The 19,979-nt window shown below is 41.4% G+C and overlaps 1 protein-coding gene across 2 annotated transcripts in view; it reads left to right on the top strand.

The window, feature by feature from the left end:
* The first annotated feature begins 734 nt into the window (after positions 1-734).
* Positions 735-19,979, top strand: part of NALCN (sodium leak channel, non-selective) — a 348,982-nt gene continuing 329,737 nt past the window's right edge. For both annotated transcript variants that reach the window (XM_024194179.1, XM_024194178.1), the window contains exons 1-2: positions 735-842; positions 1,866-2,048. In XM_024194179.1, coding sequence (XP_024049947.1) covers positions 735-842; positions 1,866-2,048 — 291 coding nt within the window. The remainder of the gene's footprint in view (positions 843-1,865; positions 2,049-19,979) is intronic.

Below are 19,979 nucleotides of genomic sequence, written 5' to 3'. Positions count from 1 at the left end.
TGGTCCAGCCCCTTTTCCCCACTTCCCAACCCACTGAGGGCATTTCACATCCCTGAGGTGTTCAAAGGAGCCAGTCTCTGTGCTCTTCTAAGTGGGGGGCTTCTGCTTGTCCCTAACCTTGCACAAGGGGGAGATCCCTCCCCAATGCCTACATCTGTCCATACACATGGACAGGAATGAACTGAGTGACTGGCTGACAGGTGAGTAGAAAATTGTATATACAAAAAGAAAGATTAAACAAATACCAATTATAGAAGAACAATAGTAATAAGGCTCTTTTTATCAGCCCAATAAGGAATGGGAACATCTGTCTCAGCCAATTAACTCCCCCTGCTAGCCTGTTACTCATAGGGCTTGATCCTGCTGCTCCAGTGAAGTCAATGGGAGCGTCGGCATTAACTTCAATAGGAGTCAGATCAACCCCATCAGACTTTGGTTTAAGCCTATGCATGGAACAATATTCTTCCTTGCATATGGGAGCAAAACTAGTACCGTAATTGTCTATTTGCCCTGCTAGGATTTTTAAAATTATTATAGTTGCCTATTTCTGTGTAAAACCATCTGAGGTGATTCACTTTCAGTGTTTTATACAATAGCAGACTGGCCTAGTGACAAGTGTTTTCTGTTTAACAAAGCTGTTCAAACAGGGTTTTTTGAACAGGTTGTTTAATAAATTTGTTTCTTTTCTTTCCAAGGGGGCTTCACTGTTATAGATAACCAAAGTTAACTTCAGGATGCTCAAACGGAAACAAAGCTCACGTGTGGAAGCTCAGCCTGTTACAGACTTTGGCCCTGATGAATCTTTGTCAGACAATGCAGATATCCTGTGGATTAACAAACCAGTAAGTTTATTTCTTACTAATTACCAATTACAAGTTAAATATTACATTTTACAGTTAAAATAATCACTTCCATTAAACTTAAGAAAGATCCTGAAACAAGTAAATATTAGTCAGAATTAGTGAAATGGTTACAGTTGACAGTCAATCAGGTAACATTTCCAATTTTTATTCAATGATTTTTCCATCAGTTGTTGGAGAGTGTTGAGGATGGTGAAACAATAATTGTCAAGTAATTTATTCGTGGATTTCCCCCCCCCCCACTTTTCAGCTAGCTTCGATTGCCAGCACTGCTTGATTTAAATTGCAAGCCAAATTTATAAAATGAGGTCACAAAGACAATCTTGAGAGAGGAGGGTCTTTTACTGTTGAGGAGGATGGTTAATATTTGGAAAGTGTTGATCTCTCAGATCCTGGTTCACCTTCTTTGTTGATGTAAGAATGCTGTTTAGGTCAGTCATTTTAATCCACTTCAAAAACTGTCCCCATATCCTTGGGAAGATAAATAATCTGAAATAAATTAATATATAACATTGGTGCATTGGTGTTCCTTTTATGTTAGACAACTGTCATCTCGTTTGCAGTATGGATGCTAGAGCTTTTCAGCTGTGCTTCAGTGTTTTAGCACTGAAATCATTCACAAGAGAACACTCATTCATTAATTACTCATACTAATTTTAATAGAATATCACCATTGGCTGTTGTAACAAAATCAAAGATTAATTACAGAAACATAAAATGTAATATTATTGACATACATTCCTCAATACACAGAGGTTGAAACAGTGCTTAGTCCATTAGATTACGTGACCCCCTAATGAGCAAAATGACTTATTGTATGTTGTTTTTTAAAATAGAATCTGAAAAGTCTGTGTTTATTTTTGGGGGGGGAGGGGGAGATCATAAAAATCTGGACCATAATATTTGAAAAAACTTGTATGAAATGATGTCAAGATGAGTTATAGACATCATATACGTACTCTATTTTGTAAGATCAAAACTAAGTTGTAACCCTTCATTTTTCAGTGGGTTCATTCTTTGCTACGCATCTGCGCCATCATCAGTGTCATTTCTGTTTGTATGAACACCCCAAAGACCTTTGAGCATTATCCACCTCTTCAATATTTGACATTTGCTCTAGATACTTTATTGATGTTTCTCTACACTGCAGAGATGATAGCAAAAATGCATATCCGTGGGATAGTCAAGGTGAGCTTTTTAATAACATTTTTATCATTTACACAGAGAAATGTATTTGAATCTGTTCTACTGAAGTTTTAACTATTTTAAAAACTTTTCCACTTCAGTTCTTTTCTAGATGGAAGTTTTATTTAATCTTCAAAAATGGTATTATAATGCTGATACACTTATTCAATATTTCCTATTAACAAGTAGCAAGTTTCACTGGATGATCTGAGCAATCATTTTTAGTTCCAAGAATGCAAGAAGAAAATATTATTCTAAGGCCCACATATATGTCAATAGGAGTTTTATGAAAATATGTAGTGTCAAATAAGTGTTTTATTTTATCTACATTAGGCAGTTGTTTGACTAAAATAAGATGAATATCTCACTTAGCTTACATAAAAATTGCAATGTAAGTGAGCGATGTTATGGTTCTCTGCTGATTTTTGTTTTCTTCTTATCAACACCTTGGTATACAAACCCTTTTACTATTGAGCAGTTTTGTTAATGATTCTGGGATAGTCTAATTGTACCTGCCTAGATAATTATTTAGGGTACTGGAAAACATAAATCTGCAGAGATCTCCATAAATGTATAGGATATTCATCCCTTCATGGTATCATTTCCCTGATTTTATTTCAGCCTTCTGTTTAAACACACAATTTCAGTTTAAATACAGAGAATGAAGCTGTCAAATCTGTAGATAATATGGGGTGAGGGAATCATTGTGGTGTCATATAGACTAAAAGTAAACAAAACAATAGTATATGGTTTTAAAAAATAAATAGTGTAGTTATGTCAGTATTGTATGGGCCTTGGGATTTGGTAATTGTAACATGGTGGTCTGTCCTTTTAAACTGGAAAGGGATCAGGTGATGCCTATTAAGGGTTGACAGAACTCACTTGGAAGGATTGCTGCAGGACAGAGGTTGGATCCTGTTACTGGCTCTGGAGCAGAGAGCAGCACAGAATGAAAGGTCTTTGTGGCCTGTGTTGGTCAAGGGACAGCACTGTTTTGAGTTACTATGGGCATTTTTTGTTTGAATTAATAATCCCTGCCCTGAGGTAAGGGCAAGGGCCTGAAAGAGATCTGGGTGTGGTGTTTAATCCTTCTTGGGCTGGGGAAACAGGCCAGCAGCCCTACAATAATGATAGAAATATTGAGCAGAGGTCATCTAGTCCACCGCCCTGTGCTGAGACGGGATCAGTTGTACCTAGACCATCCCTGACAGGTGTTTGTCCAACCTTTTCTTGAAAACTTCCAATAATGGCGATTCCACAATCTTCCTTGGAAGCCTACTCCGGTGCTTAAATGTCCTTATAGTTAGAAAGATTTTCCTAATATCTAATCTAAATCTCCCTTGCTGCAGACTTAAGCCTATTACTACTTGTCCTACCTTCAGTGGACACGGAGAACAATTGATCACAGTCCTCTTTAGAACAGTCCTTAATATATTTTGAAGTCTTTTATCAATTCCTCTATTAGTCTTCTTTTCTCAAGACTAAACCTGCCCATTTTTTAACCTTTCCTCATAGGTAAAGTTTTTAAACCTTTTATCATTATTGTTGCTCTTCTCTGGACTCTCTCCAATTTGTCCTCTGTTACCTCCCGTATCTTATGCATGATGCTCCTGTTAATGTATCCCAGAATTATACTAGTCTTTTTTGCAACTGCATCACATTGTTGACTCATTTAGTTTATGATCCACTATAACCACCAGGCAGTTATTCCCCATTTAGTATTTGTACATTTGATTTTTTTTTCTTCACAATCATAGTACATCACACCTATCTTTATTGAATTTCATCTTGTTGGATTCAGACCAATTCTCCAATCTGTTAAGGTCATTTTGAATTCTAATGCTTTCTCCCAAAGTGCTAGCCACCCTTCCTAGGTTGGTATCATCTGCAGATTTTATAAACATACTCTCCACTCCATTATCCAAATCATTTACAAAAATATTGAATAGTACTGGAACCAGGACAGACCCCTGCAGGACCCCACTTGATATGCTTCCTTAGTTTTACAGCAAACTCCTGGAGTATGCTCTTTCAATCAGTTTTGCACCCACTTGATAATAATTTAATCTAGACCACATTTCCCTAGTTTATGAGAATGTCATCTAAGACTGTCAGAAGCCTGATTAAATCAAGATATATCACTGTGACGGGTTGCTTCCCCCCCCCCCCAGTCCGAGTTGCCACCTGTGGTACCACTGAGCCGACCGGTTAATGAAGTTAAAATTAGTTATTGATTAATTACTTCATGAAATAAGTTACCCAGTTAGTGTTGGCTATAGAAAAAATGTTTCCTTAATCATGAACAAAGTATTTCATATATTATTAGTAATGAAAAATCAAATATCATTAAAATAAACTTATCAAAATTTTAATGTAGAGACTAAGTTTGTTATCACAAAGCTTTACTTTTACAAATTCACTATATTTTATAGATATAAAAGTTTCCATATTTCAGTATTTGTATGGGACCTATGTACATTAATCATTTATTTTAATGATTTTTACATACTGCACATTCTGTTTTCTAACATGCTCATGAATTTGTGGAGTGTGTGACTTAACCACATCAGTATGTTTTGTAAGAATAATTCATAAAGTGTGTTAACAGATGTCTATTAAGTTGAGGCCTTATATAGATATATATATAACTTGAGTACAGGCATGTGTTAAATACATCTAGCACTTTAGAAAATGGAAAATAAGATCTTTTAGAAAACCATTCAAAGGGTTGAAAATATTTATGTTCGGTATCAACACTTTTCATACACGTTCTACGTTCCGAAAGGAAGAGTTGCAACGTATGGAAAATAGTCCTGTAAGCATAGTAATTCAAAAGTAGAACTTGTCATCTGTATAACACGGTTACAAACAAAGGTCCTTTTTAGGATGCCATAGTGTATTCAACTCTTACAGTGCTTAGCACTTACATACCTGGTGATAATGTTTAACCACTATCGTCCAGTCACCACAGAGAACTTGCTTTTTTGATTGTTCAGACTCTATGGTTTTGTTGTTGAAAATGTTTGTGTACTGTATTGACATTCTGATAAAGCTACCAACTTAAAAAGCTGTGACAGCTGTGGAAATGCACTTTGCAATGAATGTCTCAAATAGAAGCCCCTGGATTTGATGCTTGAGATTATGAAATCCATATAAAGTGTTTTTCATTTTACATTTTCATGAGGGCTGAGTAAACAAATGGAGAGACAAGTTAGAGTCAGAAGAGAACTTGGCTATTATACAGTATTATGTTTTTATTTAGCAACTACACCTCTCTTTGTCAAATGATGCCATGCTCACAGTGGGCCTTGCTCTGCAGTGTCTGAGAGTGTAACATGTGTGTTTTCTCTCCATAAAGCGGCCTCAGGGCTTTTGTCTGTGTGCCTGAAACATTTTCCCTAGGGCATTAGTTACTGCTTGTTGCACAAATAATCCTTTACCCTCAGACAAGAGCTTTATGACTGCCTACCCATGGATGTGCTGGGGAAAGAGGGGATGATGTCTCTGTCCTCTCCCCGCTTAGCTTGCAGAAAGTGGGAAAGTCTCTGTTTCTAAGCATTTTTTATTACTTTGAGCCTTTGGTATCTTCTGTGCCCAGAGGAAAGGGATGTGGAACCTTATTCAAGCATTTGTGCTTTATTTGGACTGCCTTGGTGAAACCAGCCTATGGTTTGGTTCTGGAGGTATTGAGGTTAACTGTCATCCTGACTGGTTGGGCGAGGGAGCTCTGCACTTGTTGCTTGTCACTGACAAAGTTCTGTATCATGTATACGTGAGTTTAACTGAAGCTGTCATGGGAAGCCGTGATCACACAGTGTGAAGGGGTTCCCAAGGTAATTTGCCATAAAACCAGAGAGAGATTCAAAACTTGAATGAGTGCAAGCTTGAAGAAGGTGTGTTGTACATAGTTGGTCAAAAATGGGGAAACTTATTGCCAAAAAAATCATTTTTTTTTACCATACTCTCATTGTATCTGGCCATCTCTGCTTTTCCCTTTACTCCATATCAACTGAGCCACTGCCTCTCAAAATCCCTTCATAGTCAACCTCTACAGAGAATCACTTCCCTAGTGTCTATCACTCTTATTCCGACCAGCCAGAACTGCTTCCCATCCTACTTTTTCTGCCTTCCACTGTTAATCCCATAGTGGGATGTGGGAATGCTTTTGCTTTTGGTTCTTTGGTAGACGGCAAACACTGGGATTTGTGGTTGTGCCGGGGGAAGCATGTGGAGATTGTGCTTTTGAGGAAAGGAGTAAGGCACAGGAAAAAGACACTTCAATTGTCATGGTACAAGAGAGACCTGCTTTGAAGTTGTGTTTAGGGCCTATCCATGAATTGTTATGTCCTGAGATGAAAATAAATTCTTCCAACACATTGGAGAAGTACCACCATGCAGTATAATCCACCTACATAAAGAACTCAATCTCTTAAAAGGACTTGTGGAATTTATTCTCTATAGGGAGAACTCATTTTTTCAGTTTAAACTGTAAGCACCAGTAAATACTTACATAATTCCCTACTGGACTTTCTTCAGTTAATATTTATTCTTTCCCAAAAGGTGAAAATTAGCAGGCTGCTCTACATCTGAATGCTTGTCCTTGTCAATTTCCCATCAAGGGCTACATTCAATTAACAAGGAGAGCTGCACAGATTTGAGTAGTCAAGAATATCTGCCAAAAAAAATCTCAAATGATACTTATTTTAGGGCATCCAAATTGGATTTTTTCTCTCTCTCAAAAACAGAAGCTTTAAATGAAAAATATGGCTCTACTTGGCCGAAGTAAAGTATTTAATTCAGAGACCTTATGATATTTTGATACTGAAGCACAGATTTATTTTATTTATTTAGTGAAAAGTTTAAGGTGGGATTTAATGAATGTTTAAAAAGGGGTAATTCTTTTTGTTGGAAGGATATAAACCCTTTTTTCTCATGCTAGCTGCAACCGAAACAGATACTCCTTTGATGAGGGGGTTCCAAATGTGGAAATGCCTAACCCTGTATTTTTCATGTGTCTAAATGTCTTACACTGTGTTTAACAGGTTCTTACTTAGGCCAGATTAGACTTTGCTGCTGCCCAAGCCCATCTGTGCCTAGTTGTCCATCTCGCAGGTGAAGGGTTGGGCTTGGGCTAGTGGATGGGTAAAGTGACTAGTCATCATGTGATGGTAGCCTGGAGCAGGGTTTCTGGTAGAAGGGAGCCTGGTCAGTTAGAGAGAGAGTGGGAGAGATCTACTTACAGGTGGGACTGTGACACAGTGTGTGAGGAATTGTTGGTTAAAATGACATGATGTAGCAGCACATCCAAATATATTTATTTATTTGTATAATGGTAACACCTCGTAGCCCCAAGTCTGTAGATGAGGTATACCTGAGGTTGGGTAGACCAGGGAGGTATGCAAATCTTTTTTTGTTTTTGTTTTGTTTACTGTTTATATGATTTGTGTATTCTTGACTGGGTAATGTCCCAAAGATTATCCCGATAGAGAGCAAAGACCTCCAACTTCTCAGGAGAGAAGGCAAAAGGTGTTTGTGGACCCATCCCCTCTCCTTCACCCACTTGTGGTTTTGGTGAAGTGGGGCATGGACCAGTGTGTCATCTCCCATTGGGATGTCTTGCCAAGGACTGCAGCAGTTGAACACAAGAATAACAGAAAGAACAAGAAGGAGACATGCTTTGGCGATGATGAGGGTGTCAAGTTTCAGCCATGGACACATGAGCAGAGGAGATGGATTTTAAGCCAGGGCTATAGGAAGAACATGTGGTATGAGAGTGGGCTTAAAGGAAGCCAAGGTGTTAGAGATAGTGGAGTTATGGTGTTTCTACAGGGTTTGAACTGAAGTATTTGGCAGTGGGAGAATAGGGCCTGAAGAGGTTGAGGAGAAAGACCCAGAAGAGTGCTTAAGAAGGGAAAAAGAATAGTTATATGTAGCAGAAGAGCTAGAAATGCCTAAGGATCACTCCTGGTATAGCTAAATGTGTGTTTTGTTTGTTTTTCACTGTTAGAAGTGGGAATTGAGTACGACTGCCACTGCTCTGATCAGCAAGAGGCATTTCTTAGGAAGTGGTAGGGGGGCAGTCCTGCTGCTGTCATCCTTAACAATAGTTCTGCACAGCTGCCATTTACTGCCAAGGAGGGGAGGGACACAGGAGTAATGACTGACAACCATGTTCTTGTTCAAGAAAGTTGGGGAGTTAAGTGTTCTCTTGATCTGAATACAGCATCTGATCTTGACTGCTGTTTCCAGCATCAGGTTCAGAAACTTTGCTAGTGACCAGAGAATGGCTGTCTTGAGAGGCCGAGAAGGTGTAAATTCCTTAACTTGCTGAGGCAACTGATAAAGTGCCAACCTGTGTCAGAGCCCCAAGAGAGGGGGGATGTAGTCATGCCTTTAGTCTAGGCAGAGCTGTTCACAGTGAAGGATCTTTTATGAGGTGGGAACTGGGGCCTCTTGGAATAATTTGGTTTAGTGGCCATGGCACCCTCTCTTCTTAATATAGGATTGGCTGAGGAGGCTAGAGTTCCCCTGATTTTGGAACTCTGAAGACTTCAGTAGGACTTTATCCACCCCTCCTCTCTCTGTAGTTCTGTCTGCTCTGGCACCAGTGATAATGCAGTGAGTTTGCCCTGCTATTTAGAGGAACAATTTTGCACACTTTTCAAGAAGACTTTACTACTTAACTTAGGGTGACCATATTTCCCTATGTTGAATACTGGACATCTGGTCAAATTACTCGTATTCAAGTGAGTTAAACGGCAATCAATCAGAACTATGCAGTACAAATGTTCAGATTAACATCAAGTTGACAGCCCCTGTTAAAAAGAAATACTGCGTAATTGGATTCTTTTTATTTACCTTCTTATTTTTAAGGCTTTAGGATTCACACAGGGAGAGGTGACACACATATCATCATCATCATCGTCATCGTGTTCCTATTATGACTCTGGTGTTTAGGGCAGTGACGAAGCTCCTCCACTCCTGTTTGTTTCTGGCAAGTCTTTCAATAGTTCCCCAGCTGTGCCCCAGGTTTTTCAGTTCAGCTTCCACAGCTCTTCGCCATGTTGTTTTCGGGCAGCCTCGTTTTCGCTTGCCTTCAGGTGTCCATCTTATTGCTACTCTGGTGATGGAATCAGTTTCCATCCCCAGCACATGACCGATCCATCTCTAGCGCCTTCTGGCAATGATGGTGCTCAGATCCTCTTGGCTGCACTGTGTCAATAGATCTTGGCTTGCAATTGTTCTGGGCCAAAAGATACAGAGGATTTTTCTGAGGCAGGTTGTATGGAATGAAGACAGTTTGGACATGTCATACTTTCTCATTCCCCAGCATTCTGCACTATAAAGTTGTATTGAAAGTACGCAGGTCTGATAAATCTTGAGTTTGGTATTGTTGTATTTTGATTATTTCCAGACTGTATTTAAGCTCCTAAAGGTATTCCTGGCTTTATTGAGTTTGTTCTGGATGTCCTGGCTTGTTCCACCGTCCTGGCTCATGGTGCTGCTCAAGTATTTGAATGTTTCTACATTGGTGGGAACATAATCCTCTACCTGTATTGGTGATGGCGAGGCAATATTAAAGGTCATGATATCTGTCTTATTGTGGTTGATTTTCAGTCCAATTTGCTGGCTGAATGTGTTGAGTCGAGTTTTTTCTGGTATATGGTGTTGGGTATGTGATAGGAGAGCGACATAATCTGTGACACACACACACACTCCTGTAAATCTCTCCCACACGGGGGGAGTGACCGACTGACCTGACCCTCTCTGCCCGGTGCTCTCCGCCCTCCAAACCTGGCTGGGCCCCCGGGATGGACCCGCGTCTCCCGGTAGCTGGCACTGTGTCTTCCCAAGACAACACGTGGGGGCACATGTGGGGTCACATGCCCCCCCCCGATTTCTGTCAAGGTTCACAACACAGTGTGGTCAGCAGCAGCCTTTTGGCACTGTGCGGGAGGGAAGGGACGGGAGTGGCTTCCAGCCACGGGGGAGGGGAGAGATGGAGGACCTAGCTCGTGTCTTTGCAGAGCTCTTCTCTTCCCTCCTCTCTCCCCTGTGTGACTGGAAGCAGCTTGTCCCTTTCTGCACGCACAGTATCAAAAGGCAGCTAATGCCTCCAGGCTGCTGCTGGCCACGGACTTATAACCCAGTCGCCTCTGGCTGCAGTGCGGGCAGGAAGGGGTTAAGCTCTAAGGATGCATTGTGCACCAGGGCTAAGGGAACCTGACTCCAGGGGCTTCAGTGAACCCGCCAGAGAGGTGTCTAAGCAGGGGAGCGTGCCTAGGGGATGAAGCAGGACCGATGGCAGGGCAGGGCAGGTGAAGAGGGTGCTAAGCCCCTGCCCGGAGGGCTGGGGGCAGGACCGATGGCAGGCAGGGCAGGTGAAGAGGGTGCTAAGCCCCTGCCCGGAGGGCTGCTGTGGAGCCTGCAGGGTTAGGATGCGAACAGGCTAGAAATTGCTCCCTCCCCCCCGCCACTCCAGAGCTTAGCTGAGGGCGGAGAGGCTTCCCCATGCCAGTGCTGTGCAGGGCTTTTGGCACATGCAGGGCTCAGCTCCTCCTCGCCAGTGCCCCAGGCAGGAGGGTCTTGGGCAGGAGGGTCTTGGGCTTTCCTGGGGCTCTGACCAGGAGCTGGTTCTCCCCACAGCACTGAGAGCGGGACGAGAGGAGATATGAAGGAGCAGTGGGGCTGGGGGGCGGGGTGATGGGGCAAAGCAGGGAGAGGACAGCAAGAGGAGGAGCATGTAAAGGGCCGATGGGTGGGCAGCAGAGGCGACATGTAACTAGATGCCACCTGGCGCCTGCTAGATGCCATATCTGTCGGAGGAGATATGAAGGAGCAGTGGGGCTGGGGGGCGGGGCGCTGCTGGCTGAGAGCTGGCATGCGGCGGGGGCTGCGCTGACAGACCAGCAGGGGGAGTGGCCAGCTCCACGCACTGCATCTTCGCCCCGCCACCAGCCTTGCACACCCACCCTCATCGTTGGCTACTAGACCCTCCCACTCGGGCGGGTGGCTGGCGAGCAGGGATCCAGCGAGCAGCAAAATCCGCTAGTACTGATGGCGGGGGAGACAGAAAATATGGAACAATTTGCCAGTTTTTAAGAAAAAGTTGAGTCACCTGCAGGAGGGCTTAAATACGGAACTGTCCCTTTAAAAACGGGACATCTGGTCACCCTAACTTAACTGGGTTTGTGTTAGGAGTCCCAGGCACCAGTTTTCTGGTCTAGTTTCTAGACAGTTGTAAAGGTGCGCCACCACCTACAGTGCTGCCTAGCTTTTTTTTCCAGTTCTCCCCTGCCCACTGGGGTCACGGGGAGCTTGGTCTTTAAATAATCAAGGCCTGTCTCGGTAAGCCTCCAGATTTAGGTGGAGGCCCCTTGTGTTGCGCTGCCTGGGTGGGGGGAAGGTAAGGGAGCTCCAGAGCCCAATTCTTGCACTCAGAAGCTATGAAAGAGATTTCTTTATGAAGTGCCTGTTTATTTATCATAATTTGTTTTAATATTTATTCATATTTTTTCTTTGTTAATTTTAAAAACTTTTCATTTCATCATATGAAAAGGAAAATAATCAATACGCATACATACTGCTAGACTAATATAGACAAAATACAGTTATTTTGGCTACACTATACATCATTCATTACTAAAGCTCAATACAGTGACCATAAAGCCAAATTTAGTTTCACTTATTATAATCACATTTGTATAAGCAAAAATGAATAAAAGTAGCTATTATATATTTTAGAATTAAGAACATAGGAATGGCCATACTGGGTCAGACCAAAGGTCCATCTAGCCCAGTATCCTGTCTTCCGACAGTGGCCAATGCCAGGTGCCCCAGAGGGCATGAATAGAACAAGTAATCATCAAGTGATCCACATCCTCTGTCGCCCATTCCCAGCTTCTGGCAAACAGATCTACTGAATGAATATATTGAGAAAACAGCTAAAAATATAAATATATTTAATAGCACATGCATAACTTTGACAGAAGTCAATTATCCCTCTGGATGTGAATAAAGTTATGTATGTGCTTAAGCCTTTGCAGGACTGGAACCATACTGATGTAAAGTTGTGTGTACGGAAGCTGACAATAATACAGCATTTCTAAATGGAAATTAATATAAATGAGATTAATGGGGAAAATAAATTCTCTTGAGATGACAATATGAAACTCTCTTAGAGAGTGCTTGGAAAGGATGAAAAATTGTTGACCACAACCACCTCCTGGGTCCTGTCTGAAAGGAATGAATGGAACTGTCTGGAAATTCTTTTTCCAGTAGCAAACTGTGTAAACAATTTCCACAAACCCTTATGGTCAACTGTAACAAAGAATGCTGAGATATTTAATAAGATCAGCTACACATTTGCTCTTTGTTCATCACTCAGAGGAGATCATCCAGCAGACATAGCAACATGCTTTGTATTATATTCCCAGGTGTTAAGCCAGACTAATATGACTAGTGGCTGGACAGTACTATTCCTCAGGGATCTAGAATCCAATCAGTTCTGTTAGGCTCTGAGAACAGACTATCAAAATGAGTCTGTCACCATAGTGAGCGGAAGAATAGGGCTGATGATCTGACCATGACAACATTTTTATAATAACCCCTGTATCCAACCCTGTCAAGGCTGAATCCCCACTCTGTCACTTCGAGTGCAGAAAGTGGGGGCCTGCAAGGATTCTAAAAATTAATACTTGCCACTCCAGGCTTGTATTAAACTCTCAAGGTTACAACTTTTCTCTGACCTTGGCTTAGTAAATGCTGCCACCACTCAAATGCAAAAAAAACCAAAACCCTTGGACCTTGGAAAGAGCACTTGGGAATTCCTCCCTATGGGGTACCCTCAAGCCCTTTCACCCTTGCCCCTCCGGGGAAGAGCGGAGAAAGAAAACAAAAGAAATTAGCTGTTGCCACCAGCTAATCAAACAGCATATGCACAAATCTCTTAGGACACCAAAAATCCAATCCTGTTCTTAATAAAGGTAAACTTTATTAAAAACAAAAAGGAAGAAAATACATTAGGAACTTAGGCTTTTGCTAGATTTTAAAAGAGCAATTCCAAAAAATTATGCACCCAAAATAGCTTTCTTGGGGGTTCAGCTTAAAGGTTACAAGTAAACAAAAGCATCTGGGGTTAGCACAGAGGAGTCCACAAGCCTTAAAAAATAAACAGAAATAAACCTAATCGTGTCTTCCTAAACATTCCTAATTTACTTACATATTTGGGTTGTTAAAAATAGTTCTAGATATGATCTGATGATTTTCATATCTTGTTCAAACTTTACACGGCATACCTGCTGCCCTGTCTCTTCAGCCCAGAGAGAACAACAGACAAAGGGAAAGTTTCCTTCCCAATTTTAAAAAGTTCTAGCTTTCCCATTGGCTCTTTTGGTCAGGTGCCCACTTTTTTTTCTTTACCTGGGGGACTTTTTAACCCTTTACAGGTAAAGCAAGTAGAACAGCTACCAAGAGGGATTTTACAGCTAACTGGCTGGCTGGGTGTCCATCAAAGGGAGCTCCCCCCCCCACCACACACACTTTATTTATCACAAACCCAATCTCAAAGATCATAACCAAAATGTGCCCATATATGAGTAGAACCAGAAACCACCTAGGACATTTCCATGATTCTCCTAGAGGTCAGGTTAACAAAAGAGTCCTCATCATTATGCACATTAACAAGGGCCCATGTAACACAAACAATAGTCGTCATCACTGATATGGGCAGTAAAGTTGCCCAGTGCACAGTCACAGTGATTCTAGTGCCAGACCTCATAATTCATTCAGCTGAGAGAGGAATTCTAGGGAGTTGCAGGATGGAATTGCTAAATTAATTTTTATCCTGGGTCCTCCCATATTAGATGGAAATACTTTTAAGAGAGAGCATCCTCAGGGTGGAATGTTTCCTGCACCTAAGGCGATCCACTTCTATGCTCCACCCCCAGGAAAACTTTTCACCCTTAGCCTCACAAATATTATGCAGTGCACAGCAGGCTGCTATGAACATGGGAATATTTTCCTCATTTAGGTCTAACCTGGCATAAAGGCAGCGCCAAAGAGCTTTTAATCTGCCAAACGCACTTTCAATTGTCATTGTGCAACTGCTCAGACTATTGGTGAAGCGCTCTTTGCTGCTATCCTGGTTTCCCATGTATGGCTTCATGAGCCATGGGAGTAAAGGGTACGCTGGGTCTCCCAGGATCACTATGGGCATTTCAACATCCCCCATTGGAATCTTCTGGTCTGGAAAGAAAGTCCCTGCTTGCAGCTTTCTGTCCTGGCTTAGTGTTCCTGAAGATGCATGCATCATATACTTCCCTGACTATCCTGCGTTGATGTCAGTGAAACAAACACTGTGATCCACCAGCACCTGCAATACCATAAAGAAATACCCTTCTCTGTTGATGTACTCTGTCGCAAGATGGTCCGGGACCAAAATTGGAATACGCGTGCCATCTGTTGCCCTGCCGTTGTTAGGAAATCCAATTGCCACAAAGCCATCCACTATTTCACGCACATTTCCAAGAGTCACAGTTTTTGTAGCAGGATGTGATTAATGGCCCTGCACACTTGCGTTAATGCAGCCTCAATGGTGGACTTCTCAACTCCAAACTGATTTGTGACTGGATGGCCTCTTCAACTGGAAGAAGAGAGGAAAGGGGGAATTACAGTGAGAGAAAGGATAAGATGACACTCAGTAATGCAATATATGTGAAATTACCTGATCCACTGGGTTATGCAAATAAAGCTGTGGAAAGCCTACTCTCTTAGCTCTTCAGTGTACAGTGTGTGTATGTGTTTATGTGTGTGTGGGTATATATTTGTTTAAATCACTGTGTAATGAAAATTACCTCATGCTTAGTAATAACTTCAGTAGCAGAAGACAAGGTATCATGAATCTATTCTTCAAGTATAGGTATCTTAGAGAGTCTGCATGGGTTCCATATTCTTATGAGCATTTTATATTCCCACCTTTGGATTAGGTGATGGAAGAGAAGAGGGCATTCCAAGTAAACTGCTTGGATTGGACACTGTTGCCATGCTGGTATTCTTAAATAACTAAAGGAGGAAAACATTCTAAAATCTTAGGCAGTGAATAGGAAAATATGTACGTTTGCAAAAGAATTCACATGCTGCTGGAAGAAAAATGGAATGAACAAGCAGATGGCTAAGCTGAAAATTCTCCCCTTAGTGAATGGGAGAGGAATAGAGTGGTTTTCACACTCCATGAAAGCTGAGGGGACACATTTATTATACTGTTTATCTACTTAGCATGACCAAGCTGAGGGGACACATTTATTATACTATTTATCTACTTAGGTGACCAAGCATTGTGGTATTACCATCATTTTAAAAAACGGTGTATTAGAAAGTAAAATGAATATTTTGAAGATAGGAGAGTTCTTCATCTTGTAGACCAACTAAATACAGGTCTGACACATTTTGGTTTACAGACGATATGATAAAATGTCAAAGAGATTGTCTTTGTAATCTGTATTATTGTAAAACCAATTACATCTTGGGAGTTATTATAAGATTTTTATACTTTACCTCAAACTAATGTCATAGTAAGTGGCTATGTCAGATTTTACTTGGCTAGGACTTGTCAATATTCACTGACTTCAATACTTCTGTAATAACCTTAGTTAAGTGATTACATCATTTACATCATTAGCATGCAGCATAACCCTTGCATTTTTAGTACAGGGTAGTTCCACAAGGCTCAGTCTATTTGTATATTAACCTCTGGCAGACAGGAGCCATTTCATTGGGTTTTTGTAAAGTACTCAAGGGTGGATTTTCTGATTTGTTAAAACCAGTGCAGAGTGGCTTCAAACTTGTTGCCCTTTCTCATGGAATACTCCCACTGTGTAGGAGGATTAGCTGCTGGCGTAGTGCTTCCAGAGACAGTATATCTACCTCTTATACCAGTTGCCTCCCTGCTATAAGAGGGTAGTGGGGGCAGGTGCAGACTGGGAGCATGTCTGGAACAACAGAGGTTGAGTGGACCTGAGCTCTGCTACCCCAATCATCTGCTTGTGTAAAGGACCTTATACCAGTTGTGCCATCACTGTCCTTTAGAGCAGGACCGCTCCTGCTGTATGTTACCCCATGGCTTCACTGCTCTGACTCAGGAAGCCACAGCTGGCTCCTTGTAGCTACCGTGCCTTCGTGTTTAATTTTTCATATTCCTCCACACTTGATAAGTGTGATGGGCTTGTGGTTCTTCGTGGAAAGAGTGATGAAGGTATGACACTTTGTTGTTTGTTTGTTTTTGTTTTTTAAAGCAAATTATTTATTGGTGGTCCAGGGCGTTTATTTCCAGATCTATATGTGTGTTGGAGACCAAGCGTTTTGCAGTCACCTTCCCAATTGCCTTTTACTTAGAGACCTACCTGCTGTCAACTAGTCTGGCCAACATGGTCACACTAATTCCAGGAGAGTGTCTTGGTTTATAGATGTTTAGATATATGTTGTTTAGTACCTCTCACAATTAGGGTTTTTGCCTCATCGTCCAATACTTTAACTCCTAAATAATCACATACATACATGATATTAAACTTCCTATCTTTAGTCACTTAAACATGAAGGGGAAACTAGTTGTCCTAATTTACCCCTTTTCACAAAACGATAGAAATATTAACTGGATTGTCAGCTTCAAGTCAGATTCCCCAACTGTATGCAGACATAAGAGAGAAGGGAAAGGAAATATTGGGGTTGTTATATGCCATCATTTTAGACATGCTGTTCAAAATGTAATCTTTTTAAGATATTTAAAATGTACCCAGGTGGGGGTGGAAAAAGAGTTGTTAGGAGATGGAGCAGACATGGATGTTCAGCTTCATGATCAAAATTACTTATTCTGAAAACTAGACAAAAATCTTCATAAGAAAAGAGCCTTTTGGAGAAAAACACATTGTGTCGTAAATACATGGGCCAGGATCAAGATATCAATTATTTTTTTCAAAACTATCATATAGTAAAACAGAATGTGTGACTTCTTTCAGCCACAGCCTGCTACTGTGTGTCCATGTGGTTGATTGTCATAAGATTCTGTGTGATGAAAATTCAATTAGGGGAATGTGTGAACAGTTTTAAGCAAGGTATGGTAAGTTACGATCATGACTGAGACCCTTGACCTGGAAGATAGAGCTGGTGTCCATCAGAATAAATAGTATGGATGAGAAAATGGAGCTCTGAAGCAAAATGCACAAGTGAGGGGAAACTAAGATACAACACTGATCCCATGCTGCATCAGTGAGCGCTCTGTAAAAACTAAAGCTTTCATTTAAAATATATAGTTTTGTTGGGGGGGCACATCTGCCTTGATGAATATTAAATTCTCAAAAGTAAAAATTAAAAAATTCCCATAGAATTAAGGTGGTTATTCTATAAAATATGGTTTCTTTTACTAATATAAATAATTTTTCAGTTAATCAAGTCCATAATAGAATACAAATTAGAATTGCCTACATAGTCTTTTGTTGGAAAGATATAGGATAGTGCTCGTGGTTCTTGCTTGATTTTTTAAATCAGGATGAGTCTACAGAACAAGCCATGTTTGAAAAAAATCTGTTGAATTATTTTAAAATGATGTAAGTGCTAATGTTTGAGATTAAAAATTTCACCTTAAATAATTCAAAAACTTCTCTACCATATAGTACTAATGAACTACAGTGGCATTTGGGTTGGAAGGTAGGCGCTAACCCAGGGGTCGGCAACGTTCGGCACGTGGCTCGCCAGGGTAAGCACCCTAGCGGGCCGGGCCAGTTTATTAACCTGCTGACGTGGCAGGTTCGGCCGATCGCGGCCCCCACTGGCCGCGGTTCGCCGTCCCTGGCCAATGGGGGCGGCGGGAAGCGGCGTGGGTGAGGGATGTCCTGGCCGCGGCTTCCCGCCGCCCCCATTGGCCCGGGACGGCGAACCGCGGCCAGTGGGGGCCGCGATCGGCCGAACCTGCCGCGTCAGCAGGTTAATAAACTGGTCCGGCCCGCTAGGGTGCTTACCCTGGCGAGCCACGTGCCGAACGTTGCCGACCCCTGCGCTAACCCATTCACAGTATGCCACACTAAGGGAGTGGAAATTTTGCATATGTGTTTAAAAGCAGCCTGCTAGAAGGGAGTGCTTGATCAAGTCCTCAACAAATCTCCCTTCTGTCAATACACCGCTACCTCGATTTAACGCGACCCGATATAACACGAATTCGGATATAACGCGGTAAAGCAGTGCTCCGGGGGGGTGGAGCTGCGCACTCCGGTGGATCAAAGCAAGTTCAATATAACGCGGTTTCACCTATAACGCGATAAGATTTTTTGGCTCCCGAGGACAGTGTTATATCGAGGTAGAGGTGTATTAGAAATCTATAAATATGAACATTTGATGATAAAAATAGGGATGGAAAATTTATTGAAATATTTAAGATAAAAATAGCTTTTTGAAGGGGTAAGATGGAAAAACAATAAATAGTTAAACAATAGAGACTATCCTTGCTGAATAGATGTATGCAGTATTGATGATACTCCATATGAGTTCGGGTGTGGGTTGATAGGAAACATCTTGGGGTGTGCGGTCATTGGTTGTTTTTTTTTTCTGCATTGAAAGCAGGTTCTCCCAGGGTATTTGGGTGGCCTGTTCTGTGATGGGATCTTTTTCTCTGGTGGAGAACCACCCCACGCTGGAACCCATACCGAGTAATATCAAATAATTACAACCCATACTTGATGGGGACAAAGAAATCTTTACTGAACCCCCCTCTTCTGGTCTTCAGACAACCGCCCATCCCAGCCTTCCCAAGCTCATCATCAGAAGCAAGCCCCTCATAGACCAGGACACGCCAATTCAAAATGGCACCAGACTCTGCCAGAATAACATATGCAAACTCTGCAGACATATCTCCACTGCAACACTGATCAATACCCTCTACACCACACCTTTCAAGATCTATATACCTATCACTACATGTGGCATACCTGATCCAGTGCATCAAATGCCCAGCAATAACTATGTGGGTGAAATTAGATAATCATGACGCTCTCAAATGAACGCTCACAGAAAAATGATAAAAGACAAAACCATCATATCGCCCATGGGCGAACACTTCTCACAAAGTGATCACTCCATATCTGACCTCTCAGTCCTCATCCACAAAGGAAATCTGCACAATACCGTCAAAAGTTGAGCCTGGGCACTTAAGTTCATAACTATGCTAGACACTAAAAACCATGGACTTAACAGAAACATTAGTTTTATGGCTCATTACAACAATTCGTAACTCATCCCACTTCTTGCTAACCTTAATTGCCCACTTCATTTTAGTGGTCTTCTACAGCATGTGTAAACCCCTTATGCTTAAAAATCTGTTCTAACTTTTAGCTTAGATACACTGATTACTTTCCCCAGATCTGAATAAAGTTTCTGTGAAGCTTAAAAACTTATGCCTTCTACCAGTAGAAGTTGGTCCAATTATCTCACTTACCTTGTCTTTCACTTCCTGAATAGAGGCATTTAACATGTATGCCATAGTACCTGTGGCTATGGGACAGGAGGCTTTTATGTGCATACATGCAAGCACCTGGAATACATGTAGAATCTTTTAATTGGATTTCAGCAGTTTCTGACAGTTTCTGATTTACAGTTTTGAGAATTTGGTCCAACAATATAATCAGTTTCAGGAGAATTTGTATTATGCCTGTGTTTGTTAATGCTTGAATGGTAAGTTTAAGACCTCTCCATTTTTTATAGCAGATGTGATTGACGGCCTCTAAGTGTTATGTCTTTCATCACAAACATGATTGATATCCCTGATTTGAATAACTAGCCTACAAGCATTGTTTTTCTGTTTTAATGATTTGAGCTCTTCCCTCCATCCCCATTGTTTGTTGCTGTTTTAGTAACTACATGTCTCAATCACTTCAGATACACTTGAGTAAT

The sequence above is a fragment of the Terrapene carolina genome, unplaced genomic scaffold (genome assembly GCF_002925995.2).
Source record: "Terrapene carolina triunguis isolate 2854851 unplaced genomic scaffold, T_m_triunguis-2.0 Scaffold21, whole genome shotgun sequence".
NCBI classification, from domain to species: domain Eukaryota; kingdom Metazoa; phylum Chordata; order Testudines; family Emydidae; genus Terrapene; species Terrapene triunguis.
This window is presented reverse-complemented; position numbering and strand designations above follow the sequence as displayed.